Raw genomic sequence first — 17,871 nt, 5'->3', positions numbered from 1 at the left:
AGATTTTCTCTTCAGAGTTGAATTCATTTCACTGCCCTGAATCACCGGGTATCTGATGAGTTATTTCTGGCCTCTTCCACGGTTCACTCAGGAGTAGTTCAGTGCTCTGCAGAGTAGGTTGCTATTTTAAACTAGTCTATTAAAGATTTCTTTGTAGGCTTAATTGTCAAAGGAGTTGTGAAAGAGCTATTGCTTCTCCTCCTTTTTAATGCCAGAGGTGACTAAAAGTGTTATGATGAGTTCTAGCTGCGTAGTTAGTTGCTTGATGGCTGCCCTTGATGACCCATGTCTGGACCTGACTTTGGTTTTGATTTTAAGTTCAAAGTTCAGTATAACACATTTGGATGCCTCAAACTGGGTTATGGGGGCTCTCCTTGGGCAGCACGTGAGTTGCTTTCAAGCAAAATGTTAAAATTACAAATGTAAAAAATGCAGTGTTAATTTCAGTACTTGTATAGACAATATGTGTGTAGTGTTCTGTGGTGTATGTAGTTGACTGTAATGCAGTGTTTCTCTGTACCTGTGATGCCTCTGTTTATCTTGTAGGCTCTGATATTAAAGGGGGTACTTTCGCTCCAGACTCAACATCTTCTGAAGACCATGCTATTTATTTTTTTGGAAAATACTCTAAAGATCTTTTAGTTGAGGTTGGTGGTCAGTCTATACAGATATTTTTCTGACCTTTGTAAATTTCAAACTGTGTTTAAAATGTGTTAGCTTGTCCTTCAAAGCTTTCTATCTCTGAATATAGTATCCTCTTAGTGGTTACATTTTCATCTGAGTGCTTGCTGTGCTTTATTTGTCCCGATATTATATGTCCTTACAAATACAAATGGAATCTAATGAAACCAAAGGGTAGCATCTTTGATGAACTACCTGAATTATTTAAGCATGCTTCCCTGAATAAGATCAGCTCTTGAGTGTTCATGATTGGAAGATGTCATTGATTTGTCTTCCCTATATGGAAAACTGAAATTCGACTGTAGTTGGTGCTGTACAAAATCAAACTTAGGAAGACTTCAGCGCTTAATAAAATGGCAATCTCTCTTCTACATATAACATTGTGATGTTTTCTTTTTCCTAGAGTTTGGCTGAAATTTTACATCAGAAATTCTCAGAGTCTGATACAGAGGAACAGCATCAAGCCTATTTGAAACCTTTCCGCATCCTAATCAGTCTCCTCGATAAACCTGAAATAGGTAATGTTACTTGTCACATCTGTCCTGACTGCTAAAATCTGTTATAAGTTGGTGTTCATCAGCTTTGGAAGTAGGACTCTGGACAACACCCTGCAGAATTTTGAGTTTGTGTGCGTTGTGCATTACTGTGCAGGGAGACTGTCTTCCTTGCCTTTGAACTGGTTCAGAACAGTGCTCTGGAGCAAGCACCCTTCAGGTTATCTCTGGCTTTTCTGAAGAACATTGTGTAGCCTGGAAGTATTGTAACAATAACTTTCTGCTGTGCCCAGACTGCAATCTGAGGGTCCAGTCTAAAAGAAAACTGTTTCTGCCCTAACCTCAATATTCTGCTCCATTCGTTCCTTGGAGCTTAATCTTTCAAGTTTGATCCATTGGGCATCTTCCCCCTCCCCCCCCTCATCTTATAAGGAGGCTTCTACATGGAAAACTACCAGTACTGTTTCTGTTTTTCCCTGGACTTGTTTCCAGTGCTTGGCTGTGCTTGTGGGCCTTGCTATAGACTTGCTTCACGCTAGTGTTGATGTTGTTTTTCCAGACACTGTAGGCTGCAACTTCATGGTGCTACTGCTTCCAAAATGGGCAGTGCCATTTACCTGCAGCTGCTCCACCTGGAAATAACCTGTTTGGGGTGTAGGGAGGTGGGGTGTCTCTGCTGTGGGCGGTACAGTCTGAGACTTAATGACTGAGCTATGAAGCATTTCCTCCTCTTCCCTGCCTGTCACATGTCGGTGCTGTTGTGTACAAGAAGCTCCCTGAGGGTGAGGCCCTGCCAGCCCGCCCTTTAAAGGGCAACTTCTCTTTTCTGTGTCAAAAAAAAAAAAACTTAAAAGGACTAGACAGATTTTAGGGTTTCATAGGATTTTGTAAGAACCATGTACAGATAAATCTTTGCAATTATATTATGTGAATCTGATGGGTTATACATTTTATTTTGCTGACAGTGTTAAACCAAACCACAAATATGGATTATTTTGATGAACTTCGTTATACAGCAATATTCTTTCTCTTTTGATCAGCACACAAATAATTTCTTGAACCTTAAGCCAGTATGACTTTCACTTCCTTTTGAAATTGTTTTAGCAATAGAACTTTATTTTTTAAAAGTAGCAGTAGAAAACATAACAAGAATCTTTGACTTTTTCTGCTACTCTTAGTGATTTATCTACCTTTTTTTCCCCTGTAGAAATACTCATTGGAATGGTTTAAATATATATTTTTAAATTCGGTATTTGGGGTGTTGTGCATGTTTATTGTTTATACACAATTTCAGATAAAACAAAGAAGTACTGGCCATGAAAATCAGGTGTGGTTGACAGTACACATCTAACTTGAACTTCCACAAGTACATAAGTACATATCTTTTTTTTTTTTTTTTTTTTTTTTTTTTCAGATTTTGTTCCTCAAAATTTAATCTAGGCTACTATGATAAATGTGTAGTGGGAAATCTGCTTATTTTCTCATAGATACAGACATGGTGATTATTCTTGGTATGTGAATTGCAGGTTTATGGTGTGATTATGCCCACTTACAATTGCTGCAGTGTAAGTGTCTTACTGAACTGTCTCAAGTGTAGTGCAGCATCAGTGCTATTTCTTCCCAGATGTTACTTTTAAAAGTTCATAAAAATGAAACACCAGAGTGGTATTAACTAAAGTTTAGAAACAAAAACCACCACCACCACTAAAAAACTAAATAGTTAAGTTCATTTTGACTGAGATGTGTCAAAAACTGTGACATTTTAAAAAGCCACATAAACATTTTCCTCATACTTCAGGAATCTTGGTATTTTTGTTGTTGTTAATGTTTTTGTTGTTGTTGTTGTTTTGGTCTAGTAACCGCTAATTTAAATTTAAGTAAACTTTTAACTGAACTGCCTGGCACAATTACGGGATACTTTTTTTTTCTTTCGATTGTAGGGCCACAGGTTGTTGGGGATCTGTTCCTTGAAGTTATTAGAGCCTTTTATTCCTACTGCAAAGATGCTCTTGGTTCTGATCTCAAACTAAGCTACAATCAAAGTGGCAACGTACTTGCAAGGTACAACTACAAGTTTGCAATTATGAACTGAAATCATACCATATATGCTAAGCCAACTTCCTTTAAATAAGTTAATAATATTACTTAAGTTAATATTATTGTATAAAAGACCAGATTTCTTACGACTTTCCAGGTGTTTTACACACATAGGTGATTTCTCTTTGATTAGCACAGAAAAAAAATGGAGTACACTGCATGGCATTGGTGTTGATTAAATAAGGTTTGATTTCTTTCATCTTGGAGAAAGATACTCAAAATTTAGCCATTCCAGTTTGATGTAGCTCTTGATTTAAAGCAATCATTTTTTTGTAGATTGCAGAGTAAGGAGGAAAAAAGTTTTTAGAATGCATTAGTTACTATATAACATGCATGCTCTTAAAATCCTCACTGACATCTTTTTCTTTTTTTCCATTTTCTTTCTCCTTTTACACAGTGCAATCAAAGAGAACAAAAATGCTTCGGAAATTGTCAAAACAGTCAATTTGCTGATCACATCCTTAAGCACGGATTTCCTTTGGGATTACATGACCAAATGTTTTGAAGACTGTTTCAGGTGTTTGTTATTAAACAATAACATCCCTCTCCATCCCCTGAAAATGCTGCTTAACAGATATCTATATAAGATCATAAAGAAAGTTTATCAAAATAAATTTTGGTAGGGCCTTAATATATGTTAGCATGCAACATAAATATCCGTCTCATTCTAAAATAATTCAGAAATTCAATCAAGTAATCAATTGCATGAAAAAATAACCTGGAAGAAAATAACAACAAAAGAAGTGATGTTCAAAAATGGCAGCTGAGGGTGGGAAAGACTTAAGAGGGAAGATATTGTTCTTCCAATGAAGACAAAGAAACTGTTTTTGAGGAAAAAGATAACTTTTGTTTCCTTTTAAATGTAAGACATTAAGTTATACTTAAATTAATAAGATAGTCTGTAGAGATTTGATCTGAAAACTAGAAGCACTTTAGCATCTCACATACAAGCTGCCATTTAGGTGGTTTTAACAGAATGGTTTATGCTGCTGTATTAGAAGTCCCATTTTACTTTGCCTTAGAAGGCCTAGGTCAGTATTTTGTACTTATTTTGCTGAAACCTATTTTACTGTAATAAGAATTTTGATATGAAAAGAGTTTACAAAATGAAGTTTCTCTCCATGCCAGAAACAAATCTACAAAGACAAGATACCCTCTGGAAAATGTTAGTACTCCTCCTACAATTTCAGAGCTCTGTACACTATTGGTGTTTCTTCTTGACGTGATTCCTTTGGTAAGGCAAACTTGCAGTTAACTACTTAAACATCTTTAGATACTTGAAAACAAATAATTTGTATTGTGACTACATAAAATGGAAATAAGCAAATGAGCAGGCATGTGTGTATGCATGACATGTCCTGCAAAGTATAGTTGCGTGTGCTTTTATATGGCTATCCTTGCTATTGCCTAGCAAAATGAAAATTGTTTTCCTTTTCAAATATGGTGATTCTTTGAAAGGAATGAAAATGTGTATTTTTTTTTGTTTGTTTGTTCTTGGGTAAATCATTTGCTGGGACTTTGTCTCTTAGTAGCTTACTGATTATCCTAAAACATTTGGGGAATTATTTGGTTTTTATCATACAGAATAAAAGAAGAAAGAATAGCACCGAATCAAATTTTTACAGTTTAACTATTCGTGAACCGATGTTATCAATGATTAACTAGTGCTGCTACACAGCTGAATAATTATGTCTGATAACTATTTTAAACAATTCTTATTTATTTTAGGAACTCTACTCTGAAGTGCAGACTCAGTATCTTCCCCAGATGCTCAGTTATATGGTGCAATCTCTCTCAGAAAACATGGAAGTATTAAGTTTACCTGAACTCACTCATGCCTTAAGGACCTGTTTTAAGGTGCTTAGCAAAGTACAAATGCCCCCTTCCTATTTGGACGTTGAGACAGGCAGTGGAAATGGGGTAGGTATTTCTCCAGTACTTATAGACGTTATAGTTAATAGTGACAAACCTTATTTTTAAATGCTAATTCTCTAAATGTCAATGTTAAACGCAGCAGTAAAGATTTTCAAAGCTTATCTCCTTTTGCCCCTTTAAGAGCTGCTCAGTGTCCTATAATTCATATTGGGCATCCATTTCTGACTTGTTTGAATTACTTGTGAGGATGAAGGAGTCTCGTCTGAAACTGGGGCTATAATCCAACCTCTTGAGAAGAATGTGATCTTAACCATTTGAAAAGGCACATGGCGTCATGCAGTTCTTAAGAGTTGCCAGGTCAAGCCCAGCATTACAGCTGGTTGGGTCCGTAAGGCTTTAAACTGATATTTTAGTTTAACACAATGTGGTATTATTTGGGTGCAGGAGACCATGACAGCGAATGAGGAATAGATGGCATGAAGCAGTCACACAAGCACAGCCTGGCAAAGTTTTGAAGTAGAACAAAGAAATGCATCTGGCTGGAAATAATCAGATATAAGTAATACTGTTCCAGTGATGAATTGTTTTTAAGGAAACATTTCTATTTGCCAAGTATTTGTAGACACGGATCTGTTGATGTTTGATGAGTCAAGGATTGTGAGGTCTACATAAACATTTGTTACGTTTTAAATGCTATTGAATTGGACTGCTTATCAGTACTGATTTTATTAAAGTAATCTGCGTCTGGAAATTGCAGTTACTATTTCTTGTTTTTTTTCCTTTCATTGCTGTTTCTATTTGCTTGCCACAGTTCACATACTTTAAAATGATCAATGTAGTGCCACATTAACCACATTACTGTTTCTGTTTTAGAGCCCAGTGAAAAGGGACAGTGGGGATGTAACCTTGGAAACCAAGTCAGTGCTGCAGGAAGAGGATGAGACTCCGTTCCCTCCCCTGAAGTCAGAAGACAGTGGCATTGGTCTAAGCACTTCTTCCCCAGAGCTCTCTCAGCACTTAGGGGTGCCAACTGTGACCCTTGAGAGAGATGATGTCTGGAAAAAAGGGGGGAGCATGCAGAAGACTTTGCACTGCATCCAAGAGCTGCTTGCCAAGTTTGCCAGTAAATACATTTTTGGGGTGCAGTTTCAAGAAGCAAGTAATGAAAGCATCTCAGCAATGAATCTGGAGGGAAAAGAGAAAAAAGAAAATGGCTACAGATTACCTGAAAGTGCTAGCAAGAAAAAGAGTGCATGGGAAGCAAAGCAAATGACTGTACCTCAGTTTAAACAAATACTTTCAGACTTGTTCTCAGTTCGAGGATCACCGTTCAAGAACAAGAGTTCCCATCTTCTTTCTTCTGAACACAACTCTGGTAATAAAAAAGAAAAGGAAGAAGAGTGGGACTTAGAGCAAGTGATGCTTGTCTTGGGACCCCTTAGAGGTGACTGCAAGGAAGCTTTCGCTGCAGCTTGTCACCTGTTGTTGGATTGTACCACGTTCCCAGTCTACCTGTCAGAGGAGGAGATGGAACAGCTGTATCTCTCTTTGTTTCAGATTCCTGGTAAGAAAAGATTCCTTTGCTGGACAAAAACTTGCACATCTGAGAGTGCAACTAACAGCGTGAGCTCACTTACTTGCAAGAGTTGTGACTGGTAGTAACACCTTTTGACAGGGCTGAATGCAAGTTGCTTGTGAATTTGAGAGTTACCACATCAGTATGTGTTCTGTGTCTTGGAGCTGAGGGACAGTTTTTCTCAAGCTTTTTAAATGCATGTTCTTTTGAAAGCTTTCACTACTAAACTTGTAGACGAAGGGCTGAAAAGGTCTTGTGGCTTGGAGAGTTTGTGGCAGGGTTCAGGAGCTTCAACAAACCCCCCCAAAAAACAAAAGAGAGGGAGAGAGAAGTGTTGGACGCAAGCAGAGTAGATGTAAAGCTGGAGCTCCAAACCATAACAGAAGCAAGCAGAACAGTCCTTTCCCTTACCCTCAAAGTTGAAAGGAATTTGATTCAAGCTAACGTATAAGAATAGTCTTGTATAATTGGAGGGCCTGTTTGTGCTGGGAGTTTTCATTAGTTTTAGCAGCAGCAATTACTGGCCTGAGGGCTTGTTGGCAAGATGGGCTTGTAGTGAATGGAGAGGTGGGAAACTGGAACTTTGGGTTCTGTACCTCATTAAAAATTTCTGCTGTCTTCCTGGGAAAGTAGTGATATGCTTATCATCCGCATGGGTGAGCTGTCTGCTTGACATGGACACTTTCACATATTTTCAGTGCTTTCCACATGGTCAGCAATGTACTTAGAAGATTTGCTTTCATGATTATGTTCCTTTGGAATATTGTACTAGGATTATTGGTTATTTTCAAAGTCATTTTCAACTGCACAGCCTGGAGAATAGAGTAAGGTTTAAAGGCAGGAGAGAACCTATAATAAAAGGTCTGGGCTGAATGCAATGCAGAATGCAATACAGGACAGGTGTTCATTTTTTCATGGTGGTAAACAGTTCAAACATTTGGCTTTGTAGCCAGAGGTAGGAATTCATACTTGAGACTGTCTCCAGTCAAGTCCTAATAAAACTTTATCTGATTATTCGCTTAGGAGAGGCAAAAGTGACTTGACCTACTGTTAGCCATATCAATTCCTTGTGTACTTTATGGTTGCTGAAATGTTAAGCCTCAATGCTACTGCAGAGAGCATCCCTGGAGCAGCAGGCTTCTGTTGTTAGTTTCGAAAGTGACAGCTGAAAAACAGCAGCTGTAAAACTATTTGGGAGTAAACAAACTGGAAAGCAGAAATCCATTAGTTAGTGGGTCACAGAGGTCCTGTGAGAGCTTTCTGCTGGAAGAAGCAGGGGAAAGAGTATAGTTTGCTTTGAAGCAAGCTCTTCACAGTTGGATTTGAGCAATCATCTTTGTCTCTGGGCTCTGTGAGCTTGATTGAAGAATTCTTGGAAATATGACCGACATTTAGAGTATTCAAACCTTTTTTTTCTCGCTTATCTTCCAAGGAGGTTGCGATGCCAGCTTCCCTCTGTGGCTGAAGTCCTTAATGACGGTATGCTGCTGTGTGAACGACTGCTACGTTCAGAACGTGTCCATCTTCACACTGCTGGAGGTGATCAACCATTCCCAGTCGCTGGCGCTTGTGATAGAAGACAGAATGAAGCGATACAAAGTCTCTGGGCACAACCCCTTCCTTGGAAAGCTGCAGATGGTCACGCTTCCTCCCATTGCTCCTGGAGTTCTGAAGATCATCTCGGAGAAAACAGATTTCTACCAGGTATCAATATTCTTTTTTCTTTATTGCCCAACTACACTCTACATCCAGGGATGGGGTGGGGAAGGAAACATTGATATGAATGTTTGGGGCAGTATATTTATGTTGCAATGACACTGCTGGTGTTTCTTTTGTTGTTGTTGTTTGTTTGTTTTTATTGTTGTTGGTTTTTTGCTTCCATAAGTGTTTTAAAGCAATTTTATTCTTATTAATGTGCTTCGCAACAGGATGTTCAAAAGTGACAGGTTATGTTTGAATTGCATTTTGGTTTCTGTGCCCGGATTCTAAGGGTGGAGGCAGTTGATTTCTGACTTGAAGGGCTAGGTTTCCTTAGCCTAAACACTAGGCTTTGGAGAACTTTGATACCACTCAGAGACATTTTTGGATAAGAGGCAATATTAGTAGGTGAATGATAACAAGAACGTGCCCTTCTCCTTGTTTTCAGTATATCTATTTCAAAGATGCTTTCCTTATCCTGATCATTTATTGATATGAGGGTTGGTTCCAGGCTCTTACTGTTAATTACTGTGCTTACAGCTGCTGTGCCTGACACATGTATAATCTGTAATGTTTTGACCCAGAAAATAGAAGCAGAAGGTGCTTTCCTCAGCTTGTGGTGCACGTCCCTTTGAATTACCTATCCTGTAACACCAGGTTAGGAATGTTGCATTCCTTTAGGTTCAAGTGTGTGACCTGAATTCTTGCTCTTTGGTAAACTAAGATTTGGAAATCCTTTTCAGTAATGGAGTACTTTTATGCAATAGAAAGCTTTTAAGTCAGTGAAGAAATTATGTTGTTGTTGTTAATATTATTTTATTTATTGTTGTTACTGTACCCTAGAGAGTAGCCTGTGTGCTCTGGAATCAGCTGAACAAAGAGACCCGGGAACATCATATTGCCTGTGTGGAACTGTTCTACAGGCTGCATTGCTTGGCACCATCAGCAAATATCTGCGAAGACATTATATGCCATGCACTTTTGGATCATGATAAGGTAGGTTCTGTGCTCACTGAAGCCCCATCATCACTTGAGACAGAGTTGTTCCAATGCTTCCCAGACTATTTCTGGTCCCTTCCATCCCAGCTCTTCGCTTCCGTGGTCCCTCTGTTTCTCAGGAGTCCAGCAGACTCCCTGTCCACTCCACTGCGACTCCCTGGGACTGATTCATCATGAGACTACAGCTAACTTTAACCCCCAGATGCAAGCTGTATCAGTCAATGCTGGAGCGTTTTTTGTTTTGGCCCAACTAATGTAGCATCTTGAAAGCTTGCATTTTTTGTCCTTGTTTCCAAAATGACCCAGCTACACGACTAAGTCTCGGATCATTTTGTCTTGTGTTGATTTTTTTCTAAACTTCATATTTGAACCAAACTTTTTTTTTTAACATGTAGGTATGTGCTAGCAAAATCTTGACCCTTTAGTATTTAGTTCTTATATTAAGTAAGCTGTGTTTAAACTAAGTCAGTTCTTAATTACTTTACTCATCTAGTTTAATGACAAAACAGTTCTTTAATAATCTAGAATTCATTTGTGAGAAGCATCTTGCACAACAAAACTTACAATGACGTTCTTCAGTGTTGTTTTCATACCTTCTCACTTGCAATTTTGAAACTTAAGTTTGGAAATCTTTTTAAAACCTTTTAAGCAAAATTGCCAATTCTAAACACTAACTTATATAGCAGTGCATTCTTATTTGTCATCTAATTTTCAAACCTCCCTAGCACCAAACATAGTCTAAATGTTTACACGTTAGAGTCCTGAAATACATTTCTGGTGTATTGGCAGATCTTTTTTTTTCTTCTGCAAACATTGTAGCTGTTAAGTTTTGGTTGTGCATTTGTGGATATATGGCATTGGATTTTAGCTTATTGTAAAATGAACACGTGCTCTCAAACTACCTGAGAAGGATTAGTGTTTGTCTACAGAACATATTGTTTTGCTAGAAGTTTAAAAATCACTAAAACTTTACTCAGAGATAAATGCTGCAAAAAAATAATGTATCTGTCTTGTTTCCTTGAAAAGGGGACAAGGCTGGAAGCACTGTTCAGATTTTCTGTCATGTGGCATCTGACCAGAGAGATCCAAGGCAGCAGAGTAACTTCTCACAATCGGTCCTTTGATAGGTATTTTCCATTTTCACTGGTTTGGACTAATGTTTATGCTTTGTTCTGTTCTTTTTTTCTGAGCTGGAAAAAACGCTTGCTGTAGAGACATGCAAGCAAAAGGAAGATCTTCACTTGCACTATTGCTTGTGCTGAATATGCATGGTGCACTGAAGAGTGCTTTTACGTTCTTGTATGGAGGAAGTTTTTGTAAAAATAGAACAAGCTTTATGTATGAAGAGTAACTTCAAGCAGACAAGTTCCTGCTTAGCAGACACTTTTTCTCTTGGAGTGGGTTAGACTTTTTCCAAACAAAATAGAACCAACACAAAGAAAAAAATGTTATTTTCGTTTTGAGTGACTTCCTATTTATGAGATCATAGCTTTTATACAAAAATGGAGACAAAAGCAGTAAAAGTCTTTCTCAGTATATATGTGAAAGAACTTTGAAGCATGCTTTTCTTCTACAGTGTGAAAATATGTATGGCCTTGCTTCTGCAATTGCATGTGTAGTAGAAGAAAAAATGTGCATGATCAAGCTGTTGGTAGCAGAGATGAGCTATTGGCTGACGCTTGCTTGAACATGCGCTAAACCTGTTCCCTGCCACTACTTTGTTGTTTGCATTAATTTTTTTAGGGATTTCAATTGTTCTTATTCGCTCTGGTTTCTCTGTTCAGGTCTCTGTTTGTGGTACTGGACAGTCTCAATTGTTCAGATGGCGCAATTGGTGCTGCAGCACAGGGCTGGCTGATCCGTGCTCTCTCACTTAATGATGTTGCACGGATTCTTGAACCAGTCCTGCTGCTGCTGCTTCATCCAAAGACACAACGCACGTCCATCCACTACATCAAACAGAAAAATTCAGCAGGTAACACTGTTCTTGGGCTGAAACTGTAAGTGTTGGCATAGCATTACATACTCCTGAACACCTACTGAAGGTGGTCTCTGAACTGTGATGGCATCCTATTACTGAATAATAGTAATAACTGGCCTCAGTTCTGTAGGTTCCTCCTCATCCAAGTACCTCTGGGGATGCCTAAAGCAGAGTTCATGAGTAAGTCATGCTAGTTCAAGGCCTAATGACACTTTCTGTTACAGTGGCTGCTCCTACACTGTTGGTTTAGATTGCTTCTTGCTTTGCTCTGGGATCTTGTCCCACACTTCTTGTTGCCATTCCCAGATGATCCACACTGCATGTGCGTTCACTGTTCACAGGATCCCTTCTCAAGCAAAATTAAGTCTGCAGCCAAATGGAATTCAGGAGCAGTTTGGTGACTGCGTCAGTCCAGGAACTGTTCCAGTAGGCAGGATGGACAGGCAAACCTTACTCTGCCTGGTCTCACCCTAGCAGACCAAGCGCCCTCATACCAGATTTCTTTATTCAGATTATGTCTCTTGTTATTGATTCCCCTGGCATCGTGCTAACACAGTCAGACAGGTTGTGAAGCACACCTTGCTGTTTTGGGCGCGCACGCACACAACCCTAATTCTGCCAACTTCTGAAGATTAAACTGTCTTTGTCCAAAGATCATCCATCTTGATTCAAGAGGAGAGTTGACCCCTTGTGGTATACAGCTTGAGGTATCCCACAGCTAGAATGTAGAAGCAAAGAGGGGGTTTTGCAGTTGAGGATCACCTCCAGCCACCAACATTTAGGAATATGCCAGGGAGTCTTTATCTTGAGTGACTGAATTTGACAGTTAGGAGATGTTCATCTTAAGATTTATGATGAGAGCCATTATGAACCACATATGATCCTGTGAAAAATGTGGAACAGACAACTACTGTGACAGAAAACTCTGGGGAGTAGGTGGAGAACACTGAGATGTAAGTGCAGACTCAGGGTTTGCTCCAAGCATGGAGTCCTCTGAAGGCTGGCAGTCTATTCAGCTGTGGGATTGCTGGGAGCAGTGTGGATATGAGATGTCCTGCATTATATGGCCCAAGTCAAGGTTCTTTCCTGGAGCAGATCAGGAAGATAGCATAGAAGCGTCCAGTACTTTCTTCGAAACAAAACTTCTGTGTCATCTGTCTCTTTCATTACTGTTAACCTAGCTGTCTGCTTGCATAATTGTTTTTCTGTTTTGATTGGTAAGTAATTAGATGGCAGACACTTATAGCATCCAAAGGGAGTTGTTTAATAGATGCTATACAAACACAGAGCTAATATATCCCTTCCTTGTTCCACAGCATGAAAACAAGGAAAACATTAGCTCTTAAAAAATAACAACAATAACTTCAGTTCTTAACCTTCTAATTTCCTTGATCTCAACAAACATTTTATGCTCAGAAAGCATAAAAAAGATTGTCACAACTAGGGAATCGTAGCATAAGAGAAACAACACATGCTTAGGTTTTTGATCCTCTTGCACTTAGAGTAGGTCAGTACTGCTCTACCACTTTAAAAAAAAATCTTACCTCAAAATTATTTTTTTTCCTCATTGCAATTAATAGACTATTATAAATCTTTTAGTATTTCTTACAATGATTTATTCCATGTAGAGGATATTTGTATAATGGCTCATTATATGCTCTTCTTGATTTTTTTTTTCCAGAAGATATGCATGTTTGGCTTCACAAGAAAAAGGCCTCGTTGAAAGAGTCTGGTATCTCTGAGAGCAATTCTGAGGAAAACCTTCCATTGAGCCAGTTTACTACCGTGGATAGAGAAGCAATTTGGGCAGAAGTGGAAAAAGATCCAGAGAAGCCAGAGTTAAAAACTGAACAGTTTGGATTGCAAGAGGCATCACTTTCAGTAACTTCACAAGAGGTAGATGGTGACCAAGACAATAGTGAGCACACGGAATCAGCAGACACCAGCACAGGCCATGACAGTGAAAATACATCTTCTTTTTCTCCTTCTCTGGAGCTGCAGGAAGTGAGCAATGAGGACAATGACAGTGCTGCAGCTGATGGCAAAGAGGCCACAAACCATGCAGGTTCCTTCCATGCATCCCTTCCTGAAAGCTCCAAGTCTAGTGTAGCGCTAAACCTTGTGCGTGCTGACTCCGAGAGGACTCAAGCATCCGAATCTCTGTCAAGTGATGAAGAGCTGGACTTGGAGCTCCAGGAAATTACCAACTCTAAGTTGCTCAAGCAGCAGAAGGAAAAACAAGAGATGATTGAGGCTCTGTTCAAACATATGCTGTTATATTTGCAACCTTATGATTCCAAGAGGGTATTATATGCTTTTTCTGTTCTGGAGGCAGTGCTTAAAACAAACCCTAAGGAATTTATTGAAGCTGTAGCTAGCACTAGCATGGATACCAGTTCCACAGCACATTTGAATCTTATTTACAATCTCTTAGCTCGCCATCAGGAGGCTCTAGTCGGGCAGAGTTTTTATGGCAAGCTTCAGACTCAGTCCCCAACCATGTGTCCCCATTCTCTTCTAATAGAGTTGCTCACTTACCTCTGTCTCAGTTTCCTGCGTTCGTACTATCCGTGCTACTTGAAGGTTACACACAGAGACGTGCTTGGCAACAGAGACGTTCAGGTAAAAAGTGTGGAAGTCTTGATTAGAATGATGACCCAGCTGGCTACCATGGCAAAGGCAGCAGAGAGTAAGAATGTAGAGTTCATACGCAACTTACTTGGAAGATGCAAAATTCAGGAATTTGTTCTTCTTTCTTTGTCTGCATCTATGTACACAAGTCAGAAGCGGTACGAACTGCTTATGGCTGATGGAGTTCATAATGTGCCTGAAGAAGATCTTTTTGAAGAGAGTCTAATCAATTTTGGACATGATCAAATATGGAGCGAACACCCTCTGCAGATTGAGTTGCTGAAGCTGTTGCAGGTACTGATTATCTTGGAGCACCATCTTGGACAGACTCAGGAGGAGCAGGAGAATCAACCAGACCTCTCCAAGGAATGGCAGCAGGCTCTTAATTTCCAGCAGGCTATCGGTGCGATGCAGTATGTCTATCCACACCCAATAACTTCACAGGGATTATTCGTCTCTGCTGTTGTTAGAGGTTTGCAACCAGAGTATGGCTATGGGATGCATCCCACTTGGGTAGGCTTGGTCACATCTTCCCTGCCCTATTTTGGAAAGTCTTTAGGCTGGACTGTGGCACCATTTGTTGTACAGATATGTAAAAACCTGGATGAGCTTGTCAAACAGTATGAAAATGAAGCTGTGAAGACATCCATGAAAACATCTGCAAGGTAAGAGTTAGCAGTGTGGGATTTATTATGCTGAAACTTGTTTTTAAGTTCCCCTTACTACAGAGTAGTGCATAGTAACTTACTCGTTTAGCACTGTAGCTCCCAGAGTTTGATTCTGAAACCCTGCTGCATATGCAGGCATCTGTCCCTTGAGCCCAGATGAGGCGGATGCAGTACTGTCGCAGTAGGACTCACTGCAGTCGGATGAAGAGAGGAAAGGGGACCAGCAGCAAGAATGACCGGCAGCTGTGATGCTGCTTGCCATCCAAGTACAAAGAAGTGCCCAGTTCTGACAAGACTCAGGATGTTGGAGGACTAACTGGGGATAGAGACCCTGCAGAAGAAAAATACAGTGATACTGTTGAGAACAGTCAGTAAGTGAAAGGAGTAAGGAGAAATAACGTTTAAGATTTATGGTGAAGTGGGGAATTCTATTCTTAAAGATCTAGACAAGGAGTTGGGGTTGTCCAAGCATAGTCTGTGAATCATCTGTTCTGATATTCCAGAATTCCTTAACTATCGAATAGAAATAGATCTCTCTTGGAATTTTTACTCGCGGAAATGCTGCTTGGCCTGCTGAGCTCTTTTATTTTTATTTTTTTCTCCAAAGCTTAACCACTAAAAGAGAGAATGTTACGCCTGATTACCCACTAACCCTTTTGGAAGGTCTGACAACTATTGGTCACTTCTGCCTTCTGGATCACCCTAATCAAACTAAAAAGGTAACTGCTTAATGCCTACCACTTGCTTGACACCATGGCACCTGTTCATCAAAGCATGCATCCCTTTTTACTCAGAGGTGATTATAAATCAATAAAGGAGAGCTTGAACAAGAAAGATAGCCTTAAAGAAGCCTGATAACACATCAAAGCAAGTGAATTAAGTAAAAGTGTAAGGGAGGGGGGCTGAACTTAGTTCTTTTTTATTTGAAGAAAGGAAAGTTAGTTTTAAGTAAAGTCATTTATGACGATCATAGTCACACAAATACTAGTGGCATGCAGCTTGTCTGTAGTTGCTTTGTCATTAACAAAATTTTCTGGTTTTGTTTGAGTTGATAACATGCTTTCTGATGTATTCCCTACATTTTTGTTCTCATAACATCTGGCATAAAAGGATGTTATCTTAACAATTTTCAAGACAAATTGATTCTCTGTGACCCAAAATGGTCAACAGCAAACTCAATAGACTTTAATAGCAGCAGTATAATTCAGAAATAGAACAGCTGAATTATTTTTAAAGTTGTCATTACAAAAGAGTCTCCTAATTACAGAATGAGAACACTCTGTGGTGCATAATATGATGTATTTTAATATTCATATTTTTGCTTTCCTAGTCATTAGCTGAGCCTGCAAACCTGAGAAATGCTAGGAACGCCATTTTGGAAGAGTTGCCTCGTATTATTAATACTATGGCCCTTCTTTGGAGCGTTATAAAGAGGGAAGACTCTCAGAAAAGACCAACTGACTTCTTTGGAACAACTAAAGGCTCTTCCTCAGCGTACTTTAAAGCAACCAAAGTAGGAGTTCTTTTAAACTGCTGTATATCTCATCATCCCTGTCATCTCCTCCCTCACTAGTGCATTTTACATAAAGTTCATAGAAATAGCTTTGCCGTTTCCAGAATGGTACTGGGGCATAAAGAATTTTTGAAGAACTCTTACGAGCTCCTGACTTGCACAGTATCTACAGTATCTTCCTACAAAAGCAGATTTTTTACATATTCCTTCTGCCCATCCTGGTCCCTTACCTGACCTTTTTATTTATTTATTTGCATGCATGTGTGTGTGTATGTGTTTTTTTTTTCTATGAGCTTCTGTTACTAATTGCTGTAGAGCTAAACAGTTGTCTGCACTTTCTGCAGGTGGTAGAGCATCTACCTGAGGGAATAAAAATACTACAGGCTTTTCCCTTTTTCTGTAGATATTAGAAAATTATAGTAGTGAAAAGTATGTGTAGGAGAAAAACCAACACAATAAGTTTTTATATTTTGCAGTCTGTTTTCTAACATATGTGCCTCCCTTCTCTAAGAAGGACACATAACTCATAGGCAAATTAGCAAAACTGGCCTGACTGCCGAACATACAAAGAGATTCTTTTGTTATTGTGTATTTTGTGAACATCTTTGGAAAAGGAAGAATGTTTTGAGGACTGAGTTAGCCTTTACCTTCCAAAGTTAAAAGGAGTATTTTCTTGTTCTCCCCTCTATAGACATTAAGAACTAAAATACTGGACTTCATGAATCCATTGACAGCACAACTTGGAATCCAGTTAATGGCGGCAATTGCAGCAGTGTGGAATAGCAAGAAACCTCATAGGAATCAAAGTAAAATGAAGGTAAAACTAAAGATAGGAACTCTGGACTTGTTTATAGGTTGCTTGATGGTTGTTTTTTTGTTTGTGGTGGTGTGTTGTTTTTTTCTTTTTGGTTGGTTGGTTGTTTTACAATTGACAAAGGCAAATCTAAAATGTTTTTGTTTATATGCAATTCCACAAAGCATCAGGGCTACAATTAAATCTAAGTAAATAATCAGATAAAAATGACAATCTAGCAGTTTATCTGATAGTAATAACCATTTTTTATTCAGTAATGGATTGTAATCTTAGGATTACAGCTTGCCAATTTTACTTTAAATATCTTGGATCAGCTCCATTTCCAGAGAAACTTTAGAGATGTAATATTCTCTGGAATTAAGTGTGTATTCAGAGCAGAAGATCTTTTCTGCTTTTGTTTGGGCGTGCTGAAATTCATACAATCATAGAATCATCTGGGTTGAAAAAGACTTTCAAGATCATTAAGTCCAACCATCAGCCTGAGCTACCAAGTCCTATCATTAAACTACATCTCCCTTAGAGACACATCTACCTCTGTCTTAAATACCTCTAGGGATGTGGAATCCACCACTTCCTTGGGCAGCCTGCTCCACTGTTGACCACCCTTTCCGAGAAGAAATTCTTCCTAATACCCAGTCTAAGCCTCTCCTGGTGCAACTTGAGTCTATTTCCTCACATCCTATAACTTGTCACCTGAGAAAAAAGACCAACACCTTCTTTGCTGCAGCCTTCTTTCAAGTAGCTGTAGAGAGCAATGAAGTCTCCCCTAAGCCTACTCTTCTCCAAACTAGCCCCGGTTCCCTCAGTTGCTCCTAATAAGTCTTGTTTTATAGTCCCTTCACCA

General features: G+C 39.1%; 1 protein-coding gene across 5 annotated transcripts in view; it reads left to right on the top strand.

Moving 5' to 3' along the window:
- The window catches only part of DOP1B (DOP1 leucine zipper like protein B), a 42,480-nt gene that overhangs the window by 13,231 nt on the left and 11,378 nt on the right, over window positions 1-17,871 (top strand). For 4 of the 5 annotated variants that reach the window (XM_068688409.1, XM_068688427.1, XM_068688419.1 and 1 more), the window contains 15 exons: window positions 547-647; window positions 1,085-1,199; window positions 3,116-3,236; window positions 3,670-3,789; window positions 4,401-4,506; window positions 5,001-5,192; window positions 6,021-6,711; window positions 8,156-8,427; window positions 9,265-9,417; window positions 10,447-10,547; window positions 11,205-11,395; window positions 13,083-14,697; window positions 15,308-15,419; window positions 16,031-16,213; window positions 16,905-17,030. In XM_068688409.1, coding sequence (XP_068544510.1) covers window positions 547-647; window positions 1,085-1,199; window positions 3,116-3,236; window positions 3,670-3,789; window positions 4,401-4,506; window positions 5,001-5,192; window positions 6,021-6,711; window positions 8,156-8,427; window positions 9,265-9,417; window positions 10,447-10,547; window positions 11,205-11,395; window positions 13,083-14,697; window positions 15,308-15,419; window positions 16,031-16,213; window positions 16,905-17,030 — 4,199 coding nt within the window. The remainder of the gene's footprint in view (window positions 1-546; window positions 648-1,084; window positions 1,200-3,115; window positions 3,237-3,669; window positions 3,790-4,400; window positions 4,507-5,000; window positions 5,193-6,020; window positions 6,712-8,155; window positions 8,428-9,264; window positions 9,418-10,446; window positions 10,548-11,204; window positions 11,396-13,082; window positions 14,698-15,307; window positions 15,420-16,030; window positions 16,214-16,904; window positions 17,031-17,871) is intronic. The other variant, XM_068688437.1, reaches the window with a different exon arrangement.

This window comes from Anas acuta, chromosome 1 (genome assembly GCF_963932015.1).
Source record: "Anas acuta chromosome 1, bAnaAcu1.1, whole genome shotgun sequence".
Lineage (NCBI taxonomy): Eukaryota > Metazoa > Chordata > Aves > Anseriformes > Anatidae > Anas > Anas acuta.
Note: the sequence above shows the minus strand (reverse complement) of the source record. Positions and strands in the feature narration are given on the sequence as shown.